Source organism: Engraulis encrasicolus, chromosome 11, assembly GCF_034702125.1.
Source record: "Engraulis encrasicolus isolate BLACKSEA-1 chromosome 11, IST_EnEncr_1.0, whole genome shotgun sequence".
NCBI classification, from domain to species: domain Eukaryota; kingdom Metazoa; phylum Chordata; class Actinopteri; order Clupeiformes; family Engraulidae; genus Engraulis; species Engraulis encrasicolus.
Window position 1 is genome coordinate 52773175 of NC_085867.1, and position 20488 is coordinate 52793662.

Below are 20488 nucleotides of genomic sequence, written 5' to 3' on the forward strand. Positions count from 1 at the left end.
TGTGTGTGTGCATCTGCGTGTGTGTGTGTGTGTGTGTGTGTGTGTGTGTGTGTGTGTGTGTGTGTGTGTGTGTGTGTGTGTGTGTGTGTGTGTCTGTGTGTCTGTGTGTGTCTGTGTGTGTGACTGAGTGTGTTTGTGTGTTTTCAGCAGAGGGCCTGAGAAAAAGGTGGTCTGAGCGCAACAAGCTCACATTTGGGACTTGTGCCGCCTCCACCTTTCATGTTCATCACAGAGATACGACGTAGGTGAAAACTTCTTCAGAGGACGACACAGATGACTTAACAAATCAACAAAACAATCAGCAGAAAGAGATGAAGAGGGAAAAAAATCTAAAATGACTTGTTCTGCACAGGTTGAAGAACGTGCATAAACATCCACTGTATCATTACTTTTTTTTTCTTTGAAAAAAATGTTTCCAGCACAATAAAAAGGGGAAAAAAATATTCCACACAATATTTCCCAAGACTCCTCTCAGAGGGCGGTTGGGGTTGAGCACTCCACAGTCTCGCTGGAGGTGACGCGGTGGCAGACCAAGGCCTCTCAGTCTCACTGGACACTTTCTTCATCGACGTACGTGGAGGGGAACCAGCCGATCTGAAAAATAGGTTCAGATGTTCAGATTACACGCGCACGCCCACACACGCACGCACCCAACGCTAATAATATTGTTGGGAGCAAACTATGAAATAATGTCAGCCAATCAGAGTTCTTTGGACTGTATGGACGCCATGCCTTCTGCTTGTGGGGGTTCCTGAGAAAATGATTGCATTATCGTTGACCAGTGTGAACCAAAACAAATTGTGGTTATCTTTTCTTTATAGTTACCACTTTAGTTGTGAACTAGGCCATGGCACAGAACACTGGGCTGGCTGCCAGTTCTTCCCTCCTACTTTTATCTATTTCTAACTCCCTTTGATATTTGCCCTGATAAAGAGGAGCGGTTCAGGAGTTGTGCTTAGCGGTGACCTATAGCAGTTTAAAGCTGCACCGCTCAGCGCTGCTATAAGCTGCTTAGCACTCATATCATTCCCAAATCAGGGCAGGGCAGTGCCAACTGAAACTCAACTGAAAGGTTTTGACCCGTGGGTGTTGTTGACGTGCTGCCAGCTACACAGGTCTAATATCAAACCAGGGTCAGACAAAAGCCAACCAGCACAACATTGAGATGCACACGTTTGTGAAAAACACAAACTATTCTCTCTCTCTCTCTCTCTCTCTCTCTCTCTCTCTCTCTCTCTTTCTCTCTCTCTGTGTCTCTCTCTCTCTCTCTCTCTTTCTCTCTCTCTCTGTCTCTTTATCTCTCTCTCTCTCTCTCTCTCTCTCTCTCTCTCTCTCTCTTCTCCTCTCTCTCTCTCTCTCTCTCTCCTCTCTCTCTCTCTCTCTCTCTCTCTCTCTCTCTCTCTCTCTCACACACACACACACACACACACACACACACACACACACACACACACACACACACACACACACACACACACACACACACACACACAGACAGACAAACATGCACACACATACTCCCATTTCTTCTTACCCTGCCATTGGCCTCTCCCTTCCACCAGCCCTGGTCTCCTCCGATCTTGCTGTAGATCTTCACCACGTCTCCCTCCCGCAAGGACAGCTCCCTCATGTCTCGTGCAGCAAAGTTGTACCGGGCCACTGCCGTACTCACAACACGCGGCGTAAACACTGCGGCCCCCGACACACACACACACACACACACACACACACACACGCATGCGCACGCACACACGCGTGCGCGCACGCTCACACACACACACACACACACACACACACACACACACACACACACACACACACACACACACACACACACACACACACACACACACACACACACACACACACACACACACACACACACACACACACACGCACACGCACACCCACAGGTCATGTTACTTTGCATTGTGTAGTGATGTTAGTCAAGTGAACTACAGTAAAAGCATTCACAGACAATGGGGGTGGAATTGGAATGGCAGTCAGGTGTGATGATATTGAACAAAACCAGTCAACCAATCCATTAACAAATCAACCTGAAAAAAAACAAACCAAATAAAAATACCCAGACAATACACTATGGCCTAATGGACCTGGAAATGACATAACGAGAGTCAGGGAGAGAGGAGGAGGAGGATGGAAGATGGAGGATGAAGAGTGAATAAGCAGACAGCAAGAGTGCAGTGAGAGTACCTGACCAGAAGGGGGCAGAGCTCTGAGTAGAAGTAAAGTTGAGGCCCTGAGGACTGAGGAAGGAGAAGTTGTAGGAAGCAGAGGTGGCTGCTGAAGGAGGGAGTGAAAGAGGAGGAGTAGGAGGAGGAGGAGGAGAGAGAGAGAGAGAGAGAGAGAGAGAGAGAGAGAGAGAGAGGGACGCAGTGAAAGGAATGGAGACAGAAAGACAAAGAGAGAAGGGAAGAAAAAGAAACAAGAAAAACGGGAATTGGACCAAGGGTATAGGAAAAGAGAAAACATATTTTTGAAAGACCAACACATATACAGACAGCAGGTAGAGAGGTAGAAATATAAAAAATAATAAAAGAAATCTCAAAGAAATCATAAAAAAGCAAGAAATGTACTCAGAGAGTGCAGACCTCCTCCAAGACCTCAGACTATGTTACACCCTATTTTTTTCAAAGTCTTTCTGCCTTCTTTTTGTGGACTTAGAAACTCCAATGTCAAAATTCACCCTATCCTGCAATGGTGAAGAATCTTTAAAAAAAAAAAGTCCTGGATCTGCATTGTGATCTGGATCACCATCAAAATGTAATCACTTGTTCCTTTTGTCATTTCCAACAACTCCACAAAGTATCATCCAAATCAGTTCATAACTTTTTGAGTTATCCAGCTGACAGACAAACAGACAGACAGACAGACAGAGAAACCACGCGACCGAAAACACAACCTCCTTGGCGGAGGTAACAAGGTTTTTCAGAGGGCAAAGTTGAGGAGCCTGAAAGTGGACACTGCAGACAAAGTTGTGCTGGTCTTCGTCCAGCAGAGGGCATGCTCCATTCAGAATTTAGCACTTAATGACCACTGTCACCCCAGAAGTATTACTGTACATTCTGTCCCATATTTCCCTATACATATTTGTATTTGTAAGTGAGGTGAGATGCATAAAGAAGATCCATAAATGGATAATACATTTCCTATTTCTTTCTCCTATTTCTTTGATTCGGCAAGAGCTGAAGTTTCCCTCTTGGGTGTGTGCACCCTTCACTACACTTTGTGTGAATCTTCCAAAAGCCCAAACCTTCCACAGAAGAATACCTGAAAAACATGAGCAGCTAAAAGGAAGACCAGCAGCCAACCTGTCACATGACTAATACTGTAGGTATACAACCTTATGAAAATGCCATGTATTTGTGAGAGGGGCACTGAAAAGACTTAAACCCAAGGCAGTTAGCCCTGATGGCACCTCTGCAAGGCTGCTGAGTCGCTTCATCACCTGTTTAATAGGAGTCTGGCGGTAGGCAAGGTCCCTACACTGATACCAGTTCCAAAGAAAGCACACCCTTAAGAACTCAATGATTACAGACCGGTTGTAAACACGGGAGTGGAAGATGCTATAATATATCTTCTTCACAGGGTAAATTTCTCAAGTGCTTTCAACGCCATCCAACCACTACTGCTGAGAGATTAGCTTGTGCGGATGGGAGTGGAGCCTGGCCTGATAACCTGGATCCCAAGGAAGGTGTGTGTGCGTGCGTACGTGCGTACGTGCCTGCGTGCGTGCATGCGTGTTTGTCCGTGTTTGAGTGTGTTACCTGGAGAACGTGTGCAGGAGCGGGTTAGTGATCGCTCTCGTGACTTGTAAGGGTAGCGCAGTGTAGTGTCCAGCAGCTTGAAGCTCTCCTTCAGCGAGTGAGCCTGGTAATACTCCACCAACTCCTGTTAAACACACACACACACACACACACACACACACACACACACACACACACACACACACACACACACACCGTACATACATACACGTGCGGGCACATGCACGCACACACACACACACACACACACACACACACACACACACACACACACACACACACACACACACACACACACACACACACACACACACACACACACACACACACACACACACACACACACACACACACACAGCATAATGAAACTGTGTATAAGCATGTAAATTTGAATCATTTTCATGTGTGTTTTCACTTCCACACAACACCATGTAACAGGTTTTGGTTAGGTGAAGATGAATGGGCGTCTATCAGATACAACAACTAAGATCATAGATGCTGGTGCCTGATTTCATGGGCAAAGGAAGGAGGAAAGAGGAAATAAATAAAATATATGTAAATATCATTCACTGTGATGAATATAAACTTCATCCTTCTTTCCTGATAAATATAAACTTCCATCCTTTCTTTGATACCATCGACAGATATGAAAATGGGGTATCCTCTCACATGAGTGAGCATGACACCAACACAACACCAGATGGAAATTAGACTTTGTGCTATAACCTGGCACATTTCCATATATGTTTGTATATACTGTATATGTTCATTAATGTGCAATGTCCTGAAAAATAAAAGTAAAGTAAGGCAAAGTAAAGCATCATTCAACCTTCTAGCACCCCCAATACATGTACCACTGCTATAAGCTAAGAGCATCATAACTTAATTTGGTTTCATCTTTATTGATTTGTTGCAGAGGGGAAGTGCTCGAGTGTTCTGCAAATAAAATAGTGTACACTGCTCTGTGCATTACATTTCTTTTCCCTTTGCATCATTAGACATGGGCACTTACAGTGTTGTTTAGACCCCCTTGTTTAGACCCCCTTGTTTTTGCACTTTGACACACTTTTGTGCTTAATTTAAGGGTCCAGATTAACACAATTCTGATCATTTTATATAACAGGAGATTCACTAAGAACACGAAATGATCTACGATCTACAATTGCCAAGATGAAACGACATATTACCAAGAGGTTCTCAAACTTCTTTGCTTCAGTGATGTGGATCCAGTTGTCTTTCTCGATGACTTTAATGTGCTTCACTTCCTCGTTGAACCTGGTGGAGAGAGACATGGAGTGGCATTACAGTGAGGAAGAACCCCCTGAGAATTCCACAACAGTTACCATGGAGACTCCCAAGTCCAGCACAGCAGCCGCTTTGCATCACTTCTAAGAAATGACAAAGGGCCAGTTCTGAAAGTTCAGCGCTTAAGCTATTGCTGTTTGCACACATACACACAAGACATGGCAGGCAGCGTTTGCTGATGAGCCATCTGCTCAAAGAAAAAGGGAAAAGGCTGAGAAGTAAACAAACACAGACTAAACAAGAACGCACACAGACACAGCAAACAACTAAATATTGAGGCTCATGAATTAGGCAGCGCACATGCTCTCTGAAAGCTGGCATGACGAAGCGTAATTAGAAGCAGCTTTTGAAAAGCACTACAGGAGGAGAGAGAGAGAGAGAGAGAGAGAGAGAGAGAGAGAGAGAGAGAGAGAGAGAGAGAGAGAGAGAGAGAGAGAGAGAGAGAGAGAGGTACATTAATGGAATCAAAGAGAGAGAGAGAAGAGACAGAGGAGAGATACAAAGCAAGAGAAGAGAGAGACAAAGCAAGAGCAGTTCAATAACTTGAATTCCAGATGTATGTCCTTAAACTATACGTTGTATGTCTATGCATAGCCACTTCAGCCACTGACAGAACATTTGGCATGCCATAAAGTATTCTTGAAGGTATAAGTAGATACAGACTTGATGCTTATGGCGAATCTTTCCGCCTCGGCCGTCCTCTCCCGGATCAGGTAGGTGCCACTGCTGTGAGACTTCAGCAGGTTGTCAGCCTGCTGCCGCTCCATGTTCCCAGCAAACCTGCATAGTGCACACACACACACACACACACACACACACACACACACACACACACACACACACACACACACACACACACACACACACACACACACACACACACACACACACACACACACACACACACACACACACACACACACGTTTAGGAAAGACCTCTATAGGCTCTTTTCCACTGCCGGCTTTCTGGTAGGCCTACAGCTCAACACAGGGCGACTCGGCCACCACTTTGTGCTTTACGATTGAGCTGTGTCGTGCCCAATCGAAAAGCAAAAAGTGGCGGACGATTCGTGCTATGTCGAGCTGGCAGTGAAAAAGAGCCCTTAGTGAGTGTGGCCATCAATGTCTGTCGATCAGTCATGCTTGCATCGACCTCAAATTCATGGGTCATGGCACAGAGAACAATCAGAATGGCAAATGCACATCTAGCTACATGCTGCTCATACACACACAGACAAATGGCAGTACTATTGTGGCCGGCTAAGCTTGTAGCACCGGCAGTACCATTTTCCAAGACAATTACGTACTTCATAAGGTACTGCACAATAGAGTCGCAGGATTGTAAGGTTTAAGGATTTTCTGATACCCTTTTACTTTGTAGGTAAAAAAAGTGGGTACAAAAAAGGATTTTGGAGGTATCATTTTGTACCCCACAGATCACCACATTGTTTCTTAGAAGGTACCATTATAGCTGCATTATATGAGGTACATAATTGTCCTGCAAAGATGTACTACCATTCTGAAAAGCTTACATAGTACTTAGAAAGTAGTACTTAGTACAGCAGTACTTCCATCTCTCTGTGTGTAGCAATAAATACTCTGAGTCAGCAGCAGCTGACAAGACAGATTTTAATTCCTCTCCGTAGCATAATTAGTAGGAAATCACAATTGTATCATTAACATTCACAGTAATTACTGTTTTATAACGATCCGGCACTGAATAAAGGTCCTCACTGCCTCTTTTTTCTTTTAGAGCTGCAGACAGAGTCCAAGACAAATTCTGTGTTGCATAATATGGATTGGACCACGGGGCCTGCTTCATTATGCATGTGCATGTGAAGAATTATGGAGACTTTACCAAGGGTAGACGGAGTAATCAACATCTCTTGAAGACTGCCGACTGGGGAATCCCTGAAAAGATGGCTGCGGAGAAAAGTGGTAGAGAGAGAGGGAGAAGAGAGAGAGAGAGAGGGGGGAGGGGATGAGAAACAAAAATATTGAACTTTAAGATCGTGTATGGTTGTGGACTGGCCATGTCACATTGAGGTGAAGTTTATTGGTGTTTTTTTAATGGTATCCTTAAAATAGGGCACACTTGAAAAAGAGGCAACTGCCTCAATGTGTTTTTAGTTAGTAAAATAAAGGAGAAATAACAAATAAATAGAGGTACAAGTAGACAAGTACAAGTAAAAGTTAAAAAAAGAAACACAGTTTCCCTCCGACACAGATAACTTATATGTGTAAAAAGCAGACTTTTGTCTAATGATCAGCTGACTCTGTGCTGGTTGCAAGTTTGTGGTGGGTTCTTGATAGATTTTTAGCGCTTTTAAGTAACAATAGTCTATCTACCTCATTAGGTATCATAGAGTAAATGGTGTAGCGCTATGTAATCATGTGTCAGTGTTGTACTCTTTACCATGGCTTGGGAGTGATATCCGGCAGTTAATGAAAAAAAGGGATTATGCACTGAAAAAAGCTCTGCTCTCTAAAACCAACACTGATCTTTTTATTTTTAAAGGACTGAGAAATGCTGTAGTCAGAGAACTGCGCAAAGCAAAAACGGCCTACTTTATGCAATTAATAGAGGAATCTGAAGGGAACAGCACTGCATTATGGAAGCACTTGAATAGCCTAACTAAACTTAAACCTGGTCAACAAAAAATAATTACAGAACTAGAAGTGAATGGTGTTAATAGCACAGATAACTCAGCTATTGCAAATGAATTTAATAACTTTTTTAAAAGGTCAGTAGAAGAGCTAGCAGAGAATTTTGAACCAGCAGTCCCCGTATCTCTGCCTACAAAAATAGAGTCTTCAAAGCTCTTCCAAATTAGGGAGGTAAGTCAGGAACAAACGCTTAAAATCATTAACAAACTAAATGCATCTAAAGCAAAGGACGCATTTGGACTTGATACAGCCTTCATCAAAACTCACTGTTCTGTCCTGGTCAAACCCATAACTCACTTAGTAAATCTCTCACTTAGAGTTGGTAAATTTCCTCAAAGCTGGAAACAAGCGATTATAAACACCAATTTTTTAAGGCGGGTGCAAAAGACCAGGCTTGTAACTATAGACCAATCTCTATACTGCCTGCTCTTTCAAAAAATTTAGAAAAGGTAGTCACAGAGCAATTAATAGACCACCTTAAGAGTAATGGTCTTATTCACAGTAAACAGTTTGGTTTTAGACCAGATATTCAACAGAACTGGCAAAACTGCTACCTTACAGAGAACATCAAGAGTAGCCTGGACAGAGGTAATGTTGTGGGGGCCGTATTCATAGACCTTAAAAAGGCCTTTGATACGGTCAACCACAACATACTTCTAAACAAACTCTGCACTTTTAATATCTCAAATCCTGCCATAAGCTGGTTTGCATCATATTTGGAGCAAAGGGAGCAGAGGGTTAGGATAAACGCAGATCTGTCACAACCATTAGCCGCAAATCTGGGCATCCCGCAGGGCTCAATTTTGGGGCCTCTGCTCTTCAGTCTGTACATAAATGATCTGCCCACATGCTGCCGGGCATCCAAACTGCCAAAATGTATGCTGACGATACTGTAATTTATGCATCAGCCAAAACACCAAGCGCAGCAGCAGACATTTTGACTAAGGAGATGGAAGATGTATCCCGTTGGCTTAAGGACAACCATCTCACTCTGAACATCAAAAAGACAGTGTCTATGTGTTTTTCCATAAGAGGTAAAGCCTCCTGCTCTATCAAAAATTGACCAGGACACAATAGACGAAGTTGAAGAATTTAAATTTATTAGGAATAATCTTAGACTCTCAGCTTAAGTTTAATAAACACATTAAGAAAACTTACCACAACACTTCGAACAAACTTGAACTGTTTTAGAATGATAAGGCAATCACATACCTGTCAAGGCAGCCTTACTGTTCTTTCATGCCATGATACTGTCCCACCTATCTTACTGTATTACTGTATGGAGCCAAGCCTCCCAGACATCAATCAAACCTATTTTATCATTATATAAAACAGGCATTAAAGATACTGGACCAGAAACCAATAACGTGGCACCACTGCCTCATAGTAAAGAAATATAACCTCTTAAGCTTTGAGAATTTTATGAAGTTCTCTTTTCTTAAACTCATTTTTAAATGTGCAAACAATATTGCTCCTGTTGTACTGTGTCCATTTGTAACAAAAATAAGCTCAAGAAGAGCGGCCACCAGAGGAAGCAGTGAATGGTAACTGCATTGCAGAGGTGCGCAAAACTTCTTTTGGTCAGTCTAGTTTCTCAGTTATTGGAACTCAAATGTGAACTCAAACAGTTTACCAACTGTAATAAAAATCCAAACAGAGTTTAAAACATTTAACAGACAACTGAAACACTGGCTGAAGGAAAACCAAAAATGTAATCATAACACACAATAGTTAACACACACACATGCACACACAGCATATATAGGTCACCATCATCATCTTGTTTTTTTCTTAATGCACAAGGCTTTTATATTATAGGGAGCATGTTTCAAGTTGGCTTATTATTGTCTTGTATACTGTATTGTACAATTGTACTTTTAGATGATTTATATGTATTATTAGAGTAGGTAGCCTGATCAGGGACTGAGGTTGCAAATTAGCTATCTAGCTATAAACCTTCCATGTATTCACATCTGCAAGTTGTGTCATGGCTTTGCCATGTCATGTTTGTAACAATGTGCACTGCATTGTCCCTGCCAAATAAACTACAAATAAAAAAAATAAAAAAATACTTACACCATGGATTTACTTTTTCATTTTACTCTTGACACCACTGAAAATAAACAAATTAACAAGTGCACCGTGTTTCCATTTACTGCACCTGCATGAGTGCATGAGAGAGGTCAGATGCCCACCACCTAAAACCACAAGGACTGAGGAGAACGGGAGGCAGGAAATGAGATACCTTGGGATCTAAGCAAGGCTTCACGCTCGAGCTGGGGAAGTAGCCAGTCTTCTGACCTTGGATGAGCCGTCCCTAGGAGACACACACACACACAAACACACAAACACACACACACACACACACACGTACGCACGCACGCACACACACACACACACACGTACGCACGCACACACACACACACACACACACACACACACACACACACACACACACACACACACACACACACACACACACACACACACACATACACACACACACACACACACAAGGGCCACGTACACACACACACACACACACACAGACACACACACACACACACGGACAAGTACACAAGAACACGCACACACACGCACACGCTCACTCACACACATACACACACACACACACACACACACACATGAACAAGTACACAAGAACAAGCACACACACACACACACAGACAAACACGGACAAGTAGACACGAACAAGCACACACACGCACATGCACACAGACACACATCATTATAATTTTCCTTTTGCACTTGACGAGTGTGTGTTGTGGTTTGCTACATGTATTACACTCTGTAAGGAGTGTTACCTCCCACCAGGCGGTGTCCGGGTCTCCCTTCAGCAGCTCGATGACATCACCCGTCTGGAAGGTGAGAGGGGTTTTCCCAGGAGGGGCGGGCGTGCCGTGATAATTCCTGAGCGCCACCATTTTTGGTCCTCCTACACCACACGCAGACACAAAGAGAAAGATTAAAGGTCTGTTACCTTGGAGTATTGCAAATATCAACTGACTTAGCTGGCCGTATCTGTTGTCATAAAGCAATGACGTCTCTAGGTGGCAGTAGTGGACCACAAAAAATACCACTCTGATTTGTATGTAGTGTGTGTGAGAGAGAGAGAGAGAGAGAGAGAGAGAGAGAGAGAGAGAGAGAGAGAGAGAGAGAGAGAGAGAGACAGAGACAGAGACAGAGACAGAGACAGAGAGAAGGCACCTTTAGAGCTGACCATATTATTAATTATTATTAATAATAATTAATAATTATATTATTAATGCTGTGTCTCATAAACAGACAAAAACATAGACAGAGTTTCTTACCTGTAGATTGTAGTCCAGGATCCTGTTCCAGACAAGTTGATAACACAAAACAACAGACAAAACACCTTTATTAGCTCATAGGAACAGACAAAAACAAACAATTCACAGATAAGACTGCATGTTCAACTGTATCATAATGCTGTGTAGTCATATAGTGATAGGATTATTCAACTCTTTTAACAGATAAAGAGACGAATGAGGTCATATTTAGTCATATGGTCTGAGCTTTCTCGACACTGACTCACTCATTAGCTATGCGTGGGCAGGCTGGGAGGATGAGGCTGAGATTATGGAGGAAAACGGATTTTTAAAAAAAAATTAAAAAAAGAACCAATGAATCATCCTCCTTCACGCCTTGGCTTTTCAATCGACTTCTAATCTGATTAAATTCGTTTCAAGGTTTGAGGTTAATTAGTCTGTTTGGGGACGAATTTAACTCACCAAATCATGTGGATCTGCAGAGATTAGTGATGCAGGGATACGGAGAGGATGGAGAGAAAAAGAGAGAGAGGAGGGGGAGAAGGAAGAAAGAAACAACATGGTCAGTTAAGTATCATATCACTTTTTATGATACCCTTTACATTCTCAATCAAAAAAGGGCCCTGGGGCGTGACACGGAGTCAGCCCTGGCACATTACGAATCTGCTGTTCTCATGAAAACGAACGCAGACATCTTAAGCTACCGTGCAAGCTCTTGAGGTCATATTAACACATTGTAATGAACTGCAGATAAAAGAAAATCTATTAAAATGGCAATCCTCAGGGCTATAGATGGGACTTACTGATTTTACAGATGGTGATGATCTCCAAGCACTCTTTGTGGGCTCCGGTCCCACAGCGCGAGCAGAAGTAGCCTTGGTAGAAGATGCCTCTGAAAAAGGGAAAACACAGCGAAGGAGGGCCTCAGTATCTTTAGCCAGAACCAAGGCTCACCTGAAGATGTGTTCAGTCCTCCAGCCAGAACGGTGCCAGCACCAGTTCCCGCACCAGTTAGTTTAAGTGCATAACGGTGAACAGCTTGTATAACAAATTTCATTTTACCACCTGCAACCTAGTTGACCCTGCTAATGTCTATTTTGTTGGCACAGTTTGCCTATTTTTTTTATTTTCAGTATCTTCCTGGCAATAGTAGGGTTCTCTGTCAGCTTGAGCACAAAATCAGAGGGCCAGTAGGGAGCATCTCTGTGTGTGATTCTTTCTAGAAGTTTGTATACTGTGTTGAATAAAAGTCTGTCTCTGTTTCTATGTGTGTGCGTAATGGACATGCGGTGCATGCAATGGACATGGTTAAGAGGGCATGTAGTAAGTGTGTACACGGGCACATGTGTAAGAGGGCATGTGCAAAGCTGTGTGCCCATGTGCTTCCCAGCTGCGCTCCCATCCAGGCTGCCCCCCGCCCCCCACCCCACCTCCACCACCACCTCCACCACCACCTCCACCACCACCTCCGCCCATGCCCTCGGGCCACCGTATTGATTGGCACAGTGGGGGCTTCCCTCACACCCCTGACTGCCATAAATGACTCCACTCTGCACTACCACACTCTGCTCCACTGCTGGCATGCAGCGCTGCGTAGTACCGCGGTGACCCTATTACCACTGCAGAGTTAAGCTGCATAAAGGTCAACGACAGTTTATGTGGCAGCACTACAGTGCTTGAATGGGCATGAATGGGCATACACGCTTTGGATTTATTGAAGGACAAATGCATAATGGCACTGAATGACTGAGCGGATGTAATTATTATGACATACAACAGTGACACGAATATGAGCACAATTACGTAACAACAGCTCTGGAACCAACGGGTAGAACCAGCAAAATAACATCTCTCACTGATTGCTGTCGCATTATGTTAATCCAATGATAGTGAAACCGGAGAGCTTAGAACAACCGTGCCAGGTCAAGCTCATCTGCAAAGAAAGCAATTGTTTGCTATAATGAATAGAAAAACAAAATGTCATATTGCATAAATGTATTCAAATGTCTTCAAATGTAATATGTGCACATAATAGGTTCAGCTAACACCTCTTTTTCACACACCACCCCCTTGTGTTTGAATTATTCATGAGTGACTCATAGGAGGAAAAGTCCCAAATTTCTTTGGATTGGCCCTAACACTACACCCCCCCCACCCCCCATCCCCCTTTGGCAAGCCCTGTCCTGTGGGCACCTCTTCTCTCCCAACCTGACCACATCCCCTGATTAGCGGTTGAGCGGCTCTCGTGTTAGCATCACGTGGGATGTTGGTTGGCGGCGACAGGGCTGTGTGGCGTGCTATGGCTAGCGGCTAAATGCCATTAGCCAGCAGTGATTTCATTAGCTTGCTCAGGAGCAGCACTGTACTGTCAGGGCCGGATTAATGCACAGGCTAGATATGGCTGCAGCCTAGGGGCCCCCACCCTGGAAGGCCAAAAGTGAAAAATTGTGACAGGATGTAATATTGAAAAATTCACATGTCGTATTAAGTACAGTCGGTAGACAAGTTATCCTTAATTCCTAGTTCATAATTATGACACTGTCTATGTAAATTTGTCACGAAATTTGCCTTCCGGGGGTCCCACAGCAACCTGTAGCCTAGGGGCCCCAGGCCGTCTTAATCTGGCCCTGTGTACAGTTGTACTGCGGCAGCAGCAGGGTGCTGTGACAGTGGCGCAGTGTGGGGTGGTGCGTTATGGCAGTCCCACAGGACCTGTCCGCAGCAGGCCAGATGTAGGTCAGTGTTCTGCGGCATCTATGTGGGTCGCAACTAAAGACTTAGTGCAGCACTCACACGCAGGTCAGCATAAAGTATAACTCATGCAGCGTGCCACAACAGCTGGGGTCATGGCTCTCTCCATCCAGAGCCGCACGTGCTTGTGTGCTACTGTGTCTGTGTTGTGTGTGTGTGTGTGTGTGTGTGTGTGTGTGTGTGTGTGTGTGTGTGTGTGTGTGTGTGTGTGTGTGTGTGTGTGTGTGTGTGTGTGTGTGTGTGTGTGTGTGTGTGTGTGTGTGTGTGTGTGTGTGTGTGTGTGTGTGCTTGATCTTTTTGCTTCTACATGAACAAACAATGCAGCCTGTGTGTATTCTTGTATGTATACTATGTCTGACTTTAAACATGTGTTTGTGTGAGCATGTGTGAGCATGCAAAATAAATTCTGTATGCGGGTGGTAAGTATGCATGGGAATATTCGGGTGAGCAGGAGAGAAGGTGTTTCAATAAAAGGAAGCCCTTGAGATTTATACCTAATTGCTTTTGTACTCCATGTGGGTTTGTGCATGGATGACTATTTGCAGTATATGAGTGTGTGTCTCTCTGTGATGTGTGCACAAAAGACAGTATACAAAAGAGAGAGAGAGAGAGAGAGAGAGAGAGAGAGAGAGAGAGAGAGAGAGAGAGAGAGAGAGAGAGAGAGAGAGAGAGAGAGAGAGAGAGATTTCTCATGTATGTACTTTGACATGTAAGTACACTTCTTCTCTGTTGGTACATCTTCTTTTGTAACAACTGCAAGTATCTTTTTATGTATATTAATCAAATGTATTGAAAAAAAGGAGAAAAAACAATTATCTGAAGAATTAACACAGCAGGTTTTACTTTGATCCAGTCTTTTATCTTACGTTGTCCCTGTAATGCGTTGGCAGCACTACACTAAATGATCATGACTCATGCCAGTAAAGCCTTCTTTGAATTTGGGGGGAAAAAAGGTTTTCTTTAGAAGTTTCTCACCTCAGCAGCATCTTGCAAGCTCGGCAGTTTGTGTTCTTCTCAAACGTGTGCATTTCAAAGTTGTGCTGGTTGGCGTTGGCTCGCTCTGGTTTGATGTTAGATCTGTGAGTGACAGAGAGTAAGATTGCAACATGTGTAAGTCAAAACATTTCCAGGGAATTTAGCTTCTCCTGTACTGATTTGGGAATGATATAAACGCTAAGCAGCTTAGCAGCGTTGAGCAGTGTGCCATAGCTTTATACTACAATGGGTCTCTGCTAACTATCGCTTCTGATGGCTCGCCTGCTCTCATTTGAATATGTATCTCTCATCTGCACTGTTGTTTGTGTTTGTGTGCCTGTGTGTGTGTGTGTGTGTGTGTGTGTGTGTGTGTGTGTGTGTGTGTGTGTGTGTGTGTGTGTGTGTGTGTGTGTGTGTGTGTGTGTGTGTGTGTGTGTGTGTGTGTGTGTGTGTGTGCATGCGTGCGTGTCTTTGTTGCCGACTCACATGGCCATCTCAAACTGCTCCATCCACTTCCTCTTGGTGTCCTCCGTCTTGCAGAAGAACTGGAAGCCCTGCTTCCCTTGCAGATGGATCAGGTAGAAGCCATACGACCACTGAGGACCAGGGCCAGGGAAAAGACATGGGGGCAAGATAATAACAGGAAGGGATATCAGAGGCAGAAAGGAGGGAGAGAGAGAGAGAGAGAGAGAGAGAGAGAGAGAGAGAGAGAGAGAGAGAGAGAGAGAGAGAGAGAGAGAGATGGAAGACAAGTAGATAGAGAGACAGAGAAAGTGTAAATTGAAGAAGCCATGGATGAAATGTTGGTATGAAGGGTGGGATGAAGAAGAGCATTGGAGGAAGAAAGGAGAGGTAGGGAGAGGCATAGACGAGCAAAACATATAATTGGTAGGGTAAGAGATAAATTAGTGCAGAAAACAGGGGAAAAGAAAGAAAGAAAGAAAGAAAGAAAGAAAGAAAGAAAGAAAGAAAGAAGCAAAGAACACAAGCAAACAAGCGAACAAGCAAACCAAGAACCGGGAGCACATGAGGTATGAAGTGAGATAGGAAGCTCCACAGAGCAGGACGTGACCACCCAGCGTGAGATTAAATAACAGCAACAGATATGGAAAACAAGTTTCTGCATGAATATTTATGTGGAGTAAACGTTTCAAACTTGCAGCCTCACCACTCTGCAATACAACACACATCTATGCTATAGCTTACTGCCATTACATGCCCAGTCAGCAGAGACTTAACACACAAATTAAGAAAAATCAACATCAATCTGAGCAAACCAAAAAGCATCTTGATTCGGCTTACCATTTTCCCACTTGACTGGAAGGCATGCAAAAAAAGAGATAGAGAGACAGACACAGAGACCACAGACAGATCATCAGACATGCAGCCTCCACATATAGTCCGTGCATGCAAATCGTTTCTTTAAGCATGTTAGTTAAACCGGAGATAGAGAAAAAAATCAACAATGCATCCATAGAGTATAATATATATGATTCTCTTATGCACAAATGTGGCCTGAGCATAGGAGAGCCTGATGCATTCAGTTATGGACAGAATCTGATTTGAAATGTACATTCTTCCACCCATGCTTTAGTCCACCACAATGTTATTGCCTAGAAGTCCTGATTTAGTGCAATACTTGGAGAGCTTAGTGTTTTTGGTTATTTTGTTTTGTTAACCTCCACCACACCCTGAAATGAAGACAAACTCATAAAGCTGGCATTCACTGGAGATTGTATGGAGAAACCAGGAAACACGCACATGGTGCTTTGCATGATTAAATATTGTGTCTGATTTTTGAGGACAGGGTACGGGTACAGGGGAACCAACGAGTAAGCCCCAAGTTCTCCTCCGCCGTCTTTACCTTTTTCATGTCCCTATTGTTCATGGGGTCGTCAGACATCTTGTAGAGTTGCAGTTCAATGATCTCCTTCAGCTCGTAGTTGTAGCCTTTGCGCTTGCACACAATCACCACTTTATCGAACAGAAAGATGTATCTAAAGAGAAGAGAAAGAGTCAATATGCCAATCATTACAATACAACATGCTGTTACTACACGAGGGGAACTTAATTCCAAATGGTTCCTCAGCTGTTTTACCACTTCAAATCATTCCTGACAACAAACTCTGCTCACTGTGATCTAGAAAAGTGATTCCCAACCTTTTTTGTCTTGCGTACCCCTTAAGCCTTTTTGTCATACCACGAGTACCCCCTCACTCATGCTCTATATCCCAATGTGACTATGCTCCATACATTTCGTCATTTTCCCAAGTACCCCCTGCAGTGTGCTCGCGTACCCCTAGTGGTACACGTACCCCTGGTTGGGAAAGACTGATCTAGAACAACACCGAGGTGTAGCATTCCCATCACACGGGTGCATGAAGCATACACACTGCACAGCATGGTACACCTGACAGCACAGGCTCTCACCTGTCCTGCTTGGTGCGGTTGACGGCTGTCGACACCTTCAGCTCCCCGTCAATCTTCGGCCGGCCGTATTCCTCCAGCTTGACGTGCTTGTGAGGGGAGAAACATGGCTGTATGTTCATACGTGTCCTATACAGCACTAGTAGTAGAGTAGAGTAGAGTAGAGTAGAGTAACTTTATTGATCCCCAGGGGGAAATTCAGGTATCCAGTAGCTTACATAAATACACAAATACACAAAAGCCCACATGGACATTTCAAGACAAAAATAAACACAGGAATAGTCATCAGGGTGGGGAAAATAAAATAAAATAATAGAGATAATAAATGTAGAAAAGGTAATTGTGCAAAAAGACATTCCACTAGGGTGTAAATCAGACCCTTCATGGTGATTCGATATCGATTTATTAAGCCAACAATTCGATAATCTTCGCTACCTAAGAATGATCCCAGATTTACTTCAATTCAATTTTTGTATATTTAGAGGCTTGGCGTACAGGTTAGAAAATGTTAATGTGAAATGTTTAAAAAAAACGAACAAAAGCTGAAATATCTACATGTATTTGATTCGAAGAACATTGTTATTACAGTCAGCATTATTACTGGATGAGCAAAATAAAATGCCTCACAAAAGGATTGCAATAATAGCAAAACATTGAATAATAGATTCTCTTGTGGATGAATTGATTAATTGAATCGACAGTTGTAGGATCGTTGCAGCAATACAATTCGATTATTTATACCCCTATACAATTTTTTGAAGTTTACAGCACACAAAAGCATCCTGCAAAACACAAAAGACTAGGTAATAAATAGGCATTTTAAATATGTTTTTGTAGATATCCTACTTTAATGTATGCTTAAGTACTTGCCACAGTCGCACACAAATATCATCTACCTTAAGATATCTAAAATGCCTCTACCCAGTATATTATTGACAAGAGTGCTGCTGCAGTGTTACTTCTGGTACTTCTGCATTCACAGACACAAGCTCAGGCTCACACATACTGTACTCTAGCCTGCATCACAAACACATCCATAACAGGCTCATATATACACACAGCCACATCACAACGGCAGACTGACATTTTCTCCCACACATACACAAACTGCCAAAGACAAGGTAGTTTCTCGCATACCTACTCTTACACATTGACACGTACAGTAGCAAGAATAAACCAGGCCCTGCAAAGCAAATTCCTGGCATGCATTCAAAGCACTGAACTACTGTACTGTACTCTATGTGTCTTCTGTGTGTGTTTGCGTTATGTGCTTGTGTGTGTGTGTGTGTGTGTGTGTGTGTGTGTGTGTGTGTGTGTGTGTGTGTGTGTGTGTGTGTGTGTGTGTGTGTGTGTGTGTGTGTGTGTGTGTGTGTGTGTGTGTGTGTGTGTGTGTGTGTGTGTGTGTGTGTGTGTGTGTGTGTGCGTGTGCGTGTGGGAGACGGAGAGATGAAGAAAGGATGGAACATCATGGCACATTTGGTGAAAATGCTCATAAACACACCATTCTGAGTATAATGAATCCTCCATTAGAGACACAGGACTGATAACATCAGTCAAACATCAGACAAACCAGTACAAACAAGACAGAGAGAATGCCCCTGCAGGCATGAGCATGAATGGGCTCAAACCTGAGAGACAGAAGGGGCTTCTGGGCCATCTGGTACAGACTTGCCTCTGCAGGGTCAAGTTCAGGTAAGCAAGTTCAGAGCAGAGAGGTCAGGAGACTCTTCTCTTCAGAGGCAGACTGATTTCATAACAAACTAACTCTACTCTTCTGCACTATAAAACATTACAGCCAGTTAAACGTAAAAAAATGCAAAGTTAACTCAAATCAAGGCTTGACTCAACTTTACCAGAGTATGAAGAGGGTATTCAACCCTGCAACCCTCAGACCTTAAAGCTGGGCTTACACTGTGCGACTTTTGCCCCGATTTTGCCCCGATTTGGCACTCGCACGACTTTTTGAGAGTCGGGCCGATTTCTTGCTCAATCGCAGGTCAATCGTGAGTCTCGCATCGTGCAGTGTAGGCCTACATGGGGTAACGACAAGCGATTTCGCCTCACGATCGTGCAAACGCAGGGTCGCTAGAAAATCAAAACGGTTGGAAATTCTGGTCGTGGCTCGTGCGTAAATCGCACAGTTAAAGCAGTGCTATGACCCGATTTGACACTTCACATGCACACATTAATAGGGTCGTGCGATTCGCTGTTGAGCGCGACCTCATCTCCACCTCAGGTGCGCATGTTGCCTCCTCTGCAGACCGGGGAAACATGCCTGTCGCGTCGTACGGTGGAAGCATTTCGCTCGCATCCGACTGTCGGCCCGTGTAGTTTGAGGACGTGAGTCGTGAGTTGTGAACTTTAAAACAGTGAAATTCCATCGTGCAGTGTGAGCAGAAGCTTAAGACCCACGAGTGAAACTATCGCACAGTGTATGCCCGGCTTTAGACAAACCAATATGTCATAGCTGCAATGCAATGTAATGCAATGAAACCCTACCAGGTTCTCGATGGAGCTCTGGAATTCGCTGATCTTCTTTAGCGTCTCATTGTCCCTCTTCACCTCGTTGATGTACATGGCGAGGTCCTGGGGATATGGGAGAGAGATGGGCTAGTTAAAAGAAGGGAGGGAAGTTTTATATACCTGTCAAAGCCTACCCATATGAAAAAAAAGACATTCACAGCACCCCTCATAATAAACAGGGATGAATCTTTTAGTGTTGGCTGCAGGCTGCCCCCCTCTACCTGCCAGGACAGTTGCATTCTGGGAAGAGTAAAGAGGCCCTGCTTGATTTAGTGTGGTGCCACCAGGTTTTGCCTCGTCTAGGAATTATTGGCTAGGAGCCTGCAGCAAGTCCAAGTATAATGACTCACTTTGTATACTTTTCAGCTCTACCACAGTGATTAAATGGCAGTACCAGGAGCTGAACTCCTGGAGTTTAAATCCACTTGTCTGTTCTTCACACAGACAAAGACACAGACACGGACTCAGAAAAAGACGTGGATATAGACAACACAACACCTATGCATGCAGCCATGAACACAGACAAAAAGACAGACAGACAGACAGACACACGCACGCACGCACGCAGGCACACACGCATGGAAGCGTACACACACTTACCTGCATGGCCTCAAGAGCCTCTTTAAGCTGTTGCCTCTCTGGTCGGTCTGTTGAGTGACTAAGCAACTCCTGCAAGACAGAGATATAAACAAGCTCAATAGAGCTTCAGTACCCTTCAAACACTCTTCAAGTGGTTGCAGT

The 20488-nt window shown here is 43.8% G+C and overlaps 1 protein-coding gene across 2 annotated transcripts in view; it reads right to left on the bottom strand.

Annotated features, from left to right (window-relative positions):
• Positions 1 to 117: 117 nt before the first annotated feature.
• Positions 118 to 20488, bottom strand: part of vav2 (vav 2 guanine nucleotide exchange factor) — a 236715-nt gene continuing 216344 nt past the window's right edge. The window contains exons 11-28 of one of the 2 annotated variants that reach the window (XM_063210957.1): positions 20348 to 20416; positions 19724 to 19810; positions 17228 to 17313; positions 16662 to 16794; positions 16100 to 16114; positions 15284 to 15393; positions 14798 to 14899; positions 11875 to 11963; positions 11534 to 11547; positions 11093 to 11114; positions 10586 to 10716; positions 10006 to 10077; positions 6952 to 7016; positions 5757 to 5873; positions 4976 to 5063; positions 3789 to 3912; positions 1535 to 1689; positions 118 to 594 (exon numbers count right to left, since the gene is read on the bottom strand). In XM_063210957.1, the coding sequence (XP_063067027.1) occupies positions 547 to 594; positions 1535 to 1689; positions 3789 to 3912; positions 4976 to 5063; positions 5757 to 5873; positions 6952 to 7016; positions 10006 to 10077; positions 10586 to 10716; positions 11093 to 11114; positions 11534 to 11547; positions 11875 to 11963; positions 14798 to 14899; positions 15284 to 15393; positions 16100 to 16114; positions 16662 to 16794; positions 17228 to 17313; positions 19724 to 19810; positions 20348 to 20416 (1527 nt within the window). In that variant the 3' untranslated portion in view covers positions 118 to 546. The remainder of the gene's footprint in view (positions 595 to 1534; positions 1690 to 3788; positions 3913 to 4975; positions 5064 to 5756; positions 5874 to 6951; positions 7017 to 10005; positions 10078 to 10585; positions 10717 to 11092; positions 11115 to 11533; positions 11548 to 11874; positions 11964 to 14797; positions 14900 to 15283; positions 15394 to 16099; positions 16115 to 16661; positions 16795 to 17227; positions 17314 to 19723; positions 19811 to 20347; positions 20417 to 20488) is intronic. The other variant, XM_063210958.1, reaches the window with a different exon arrangement.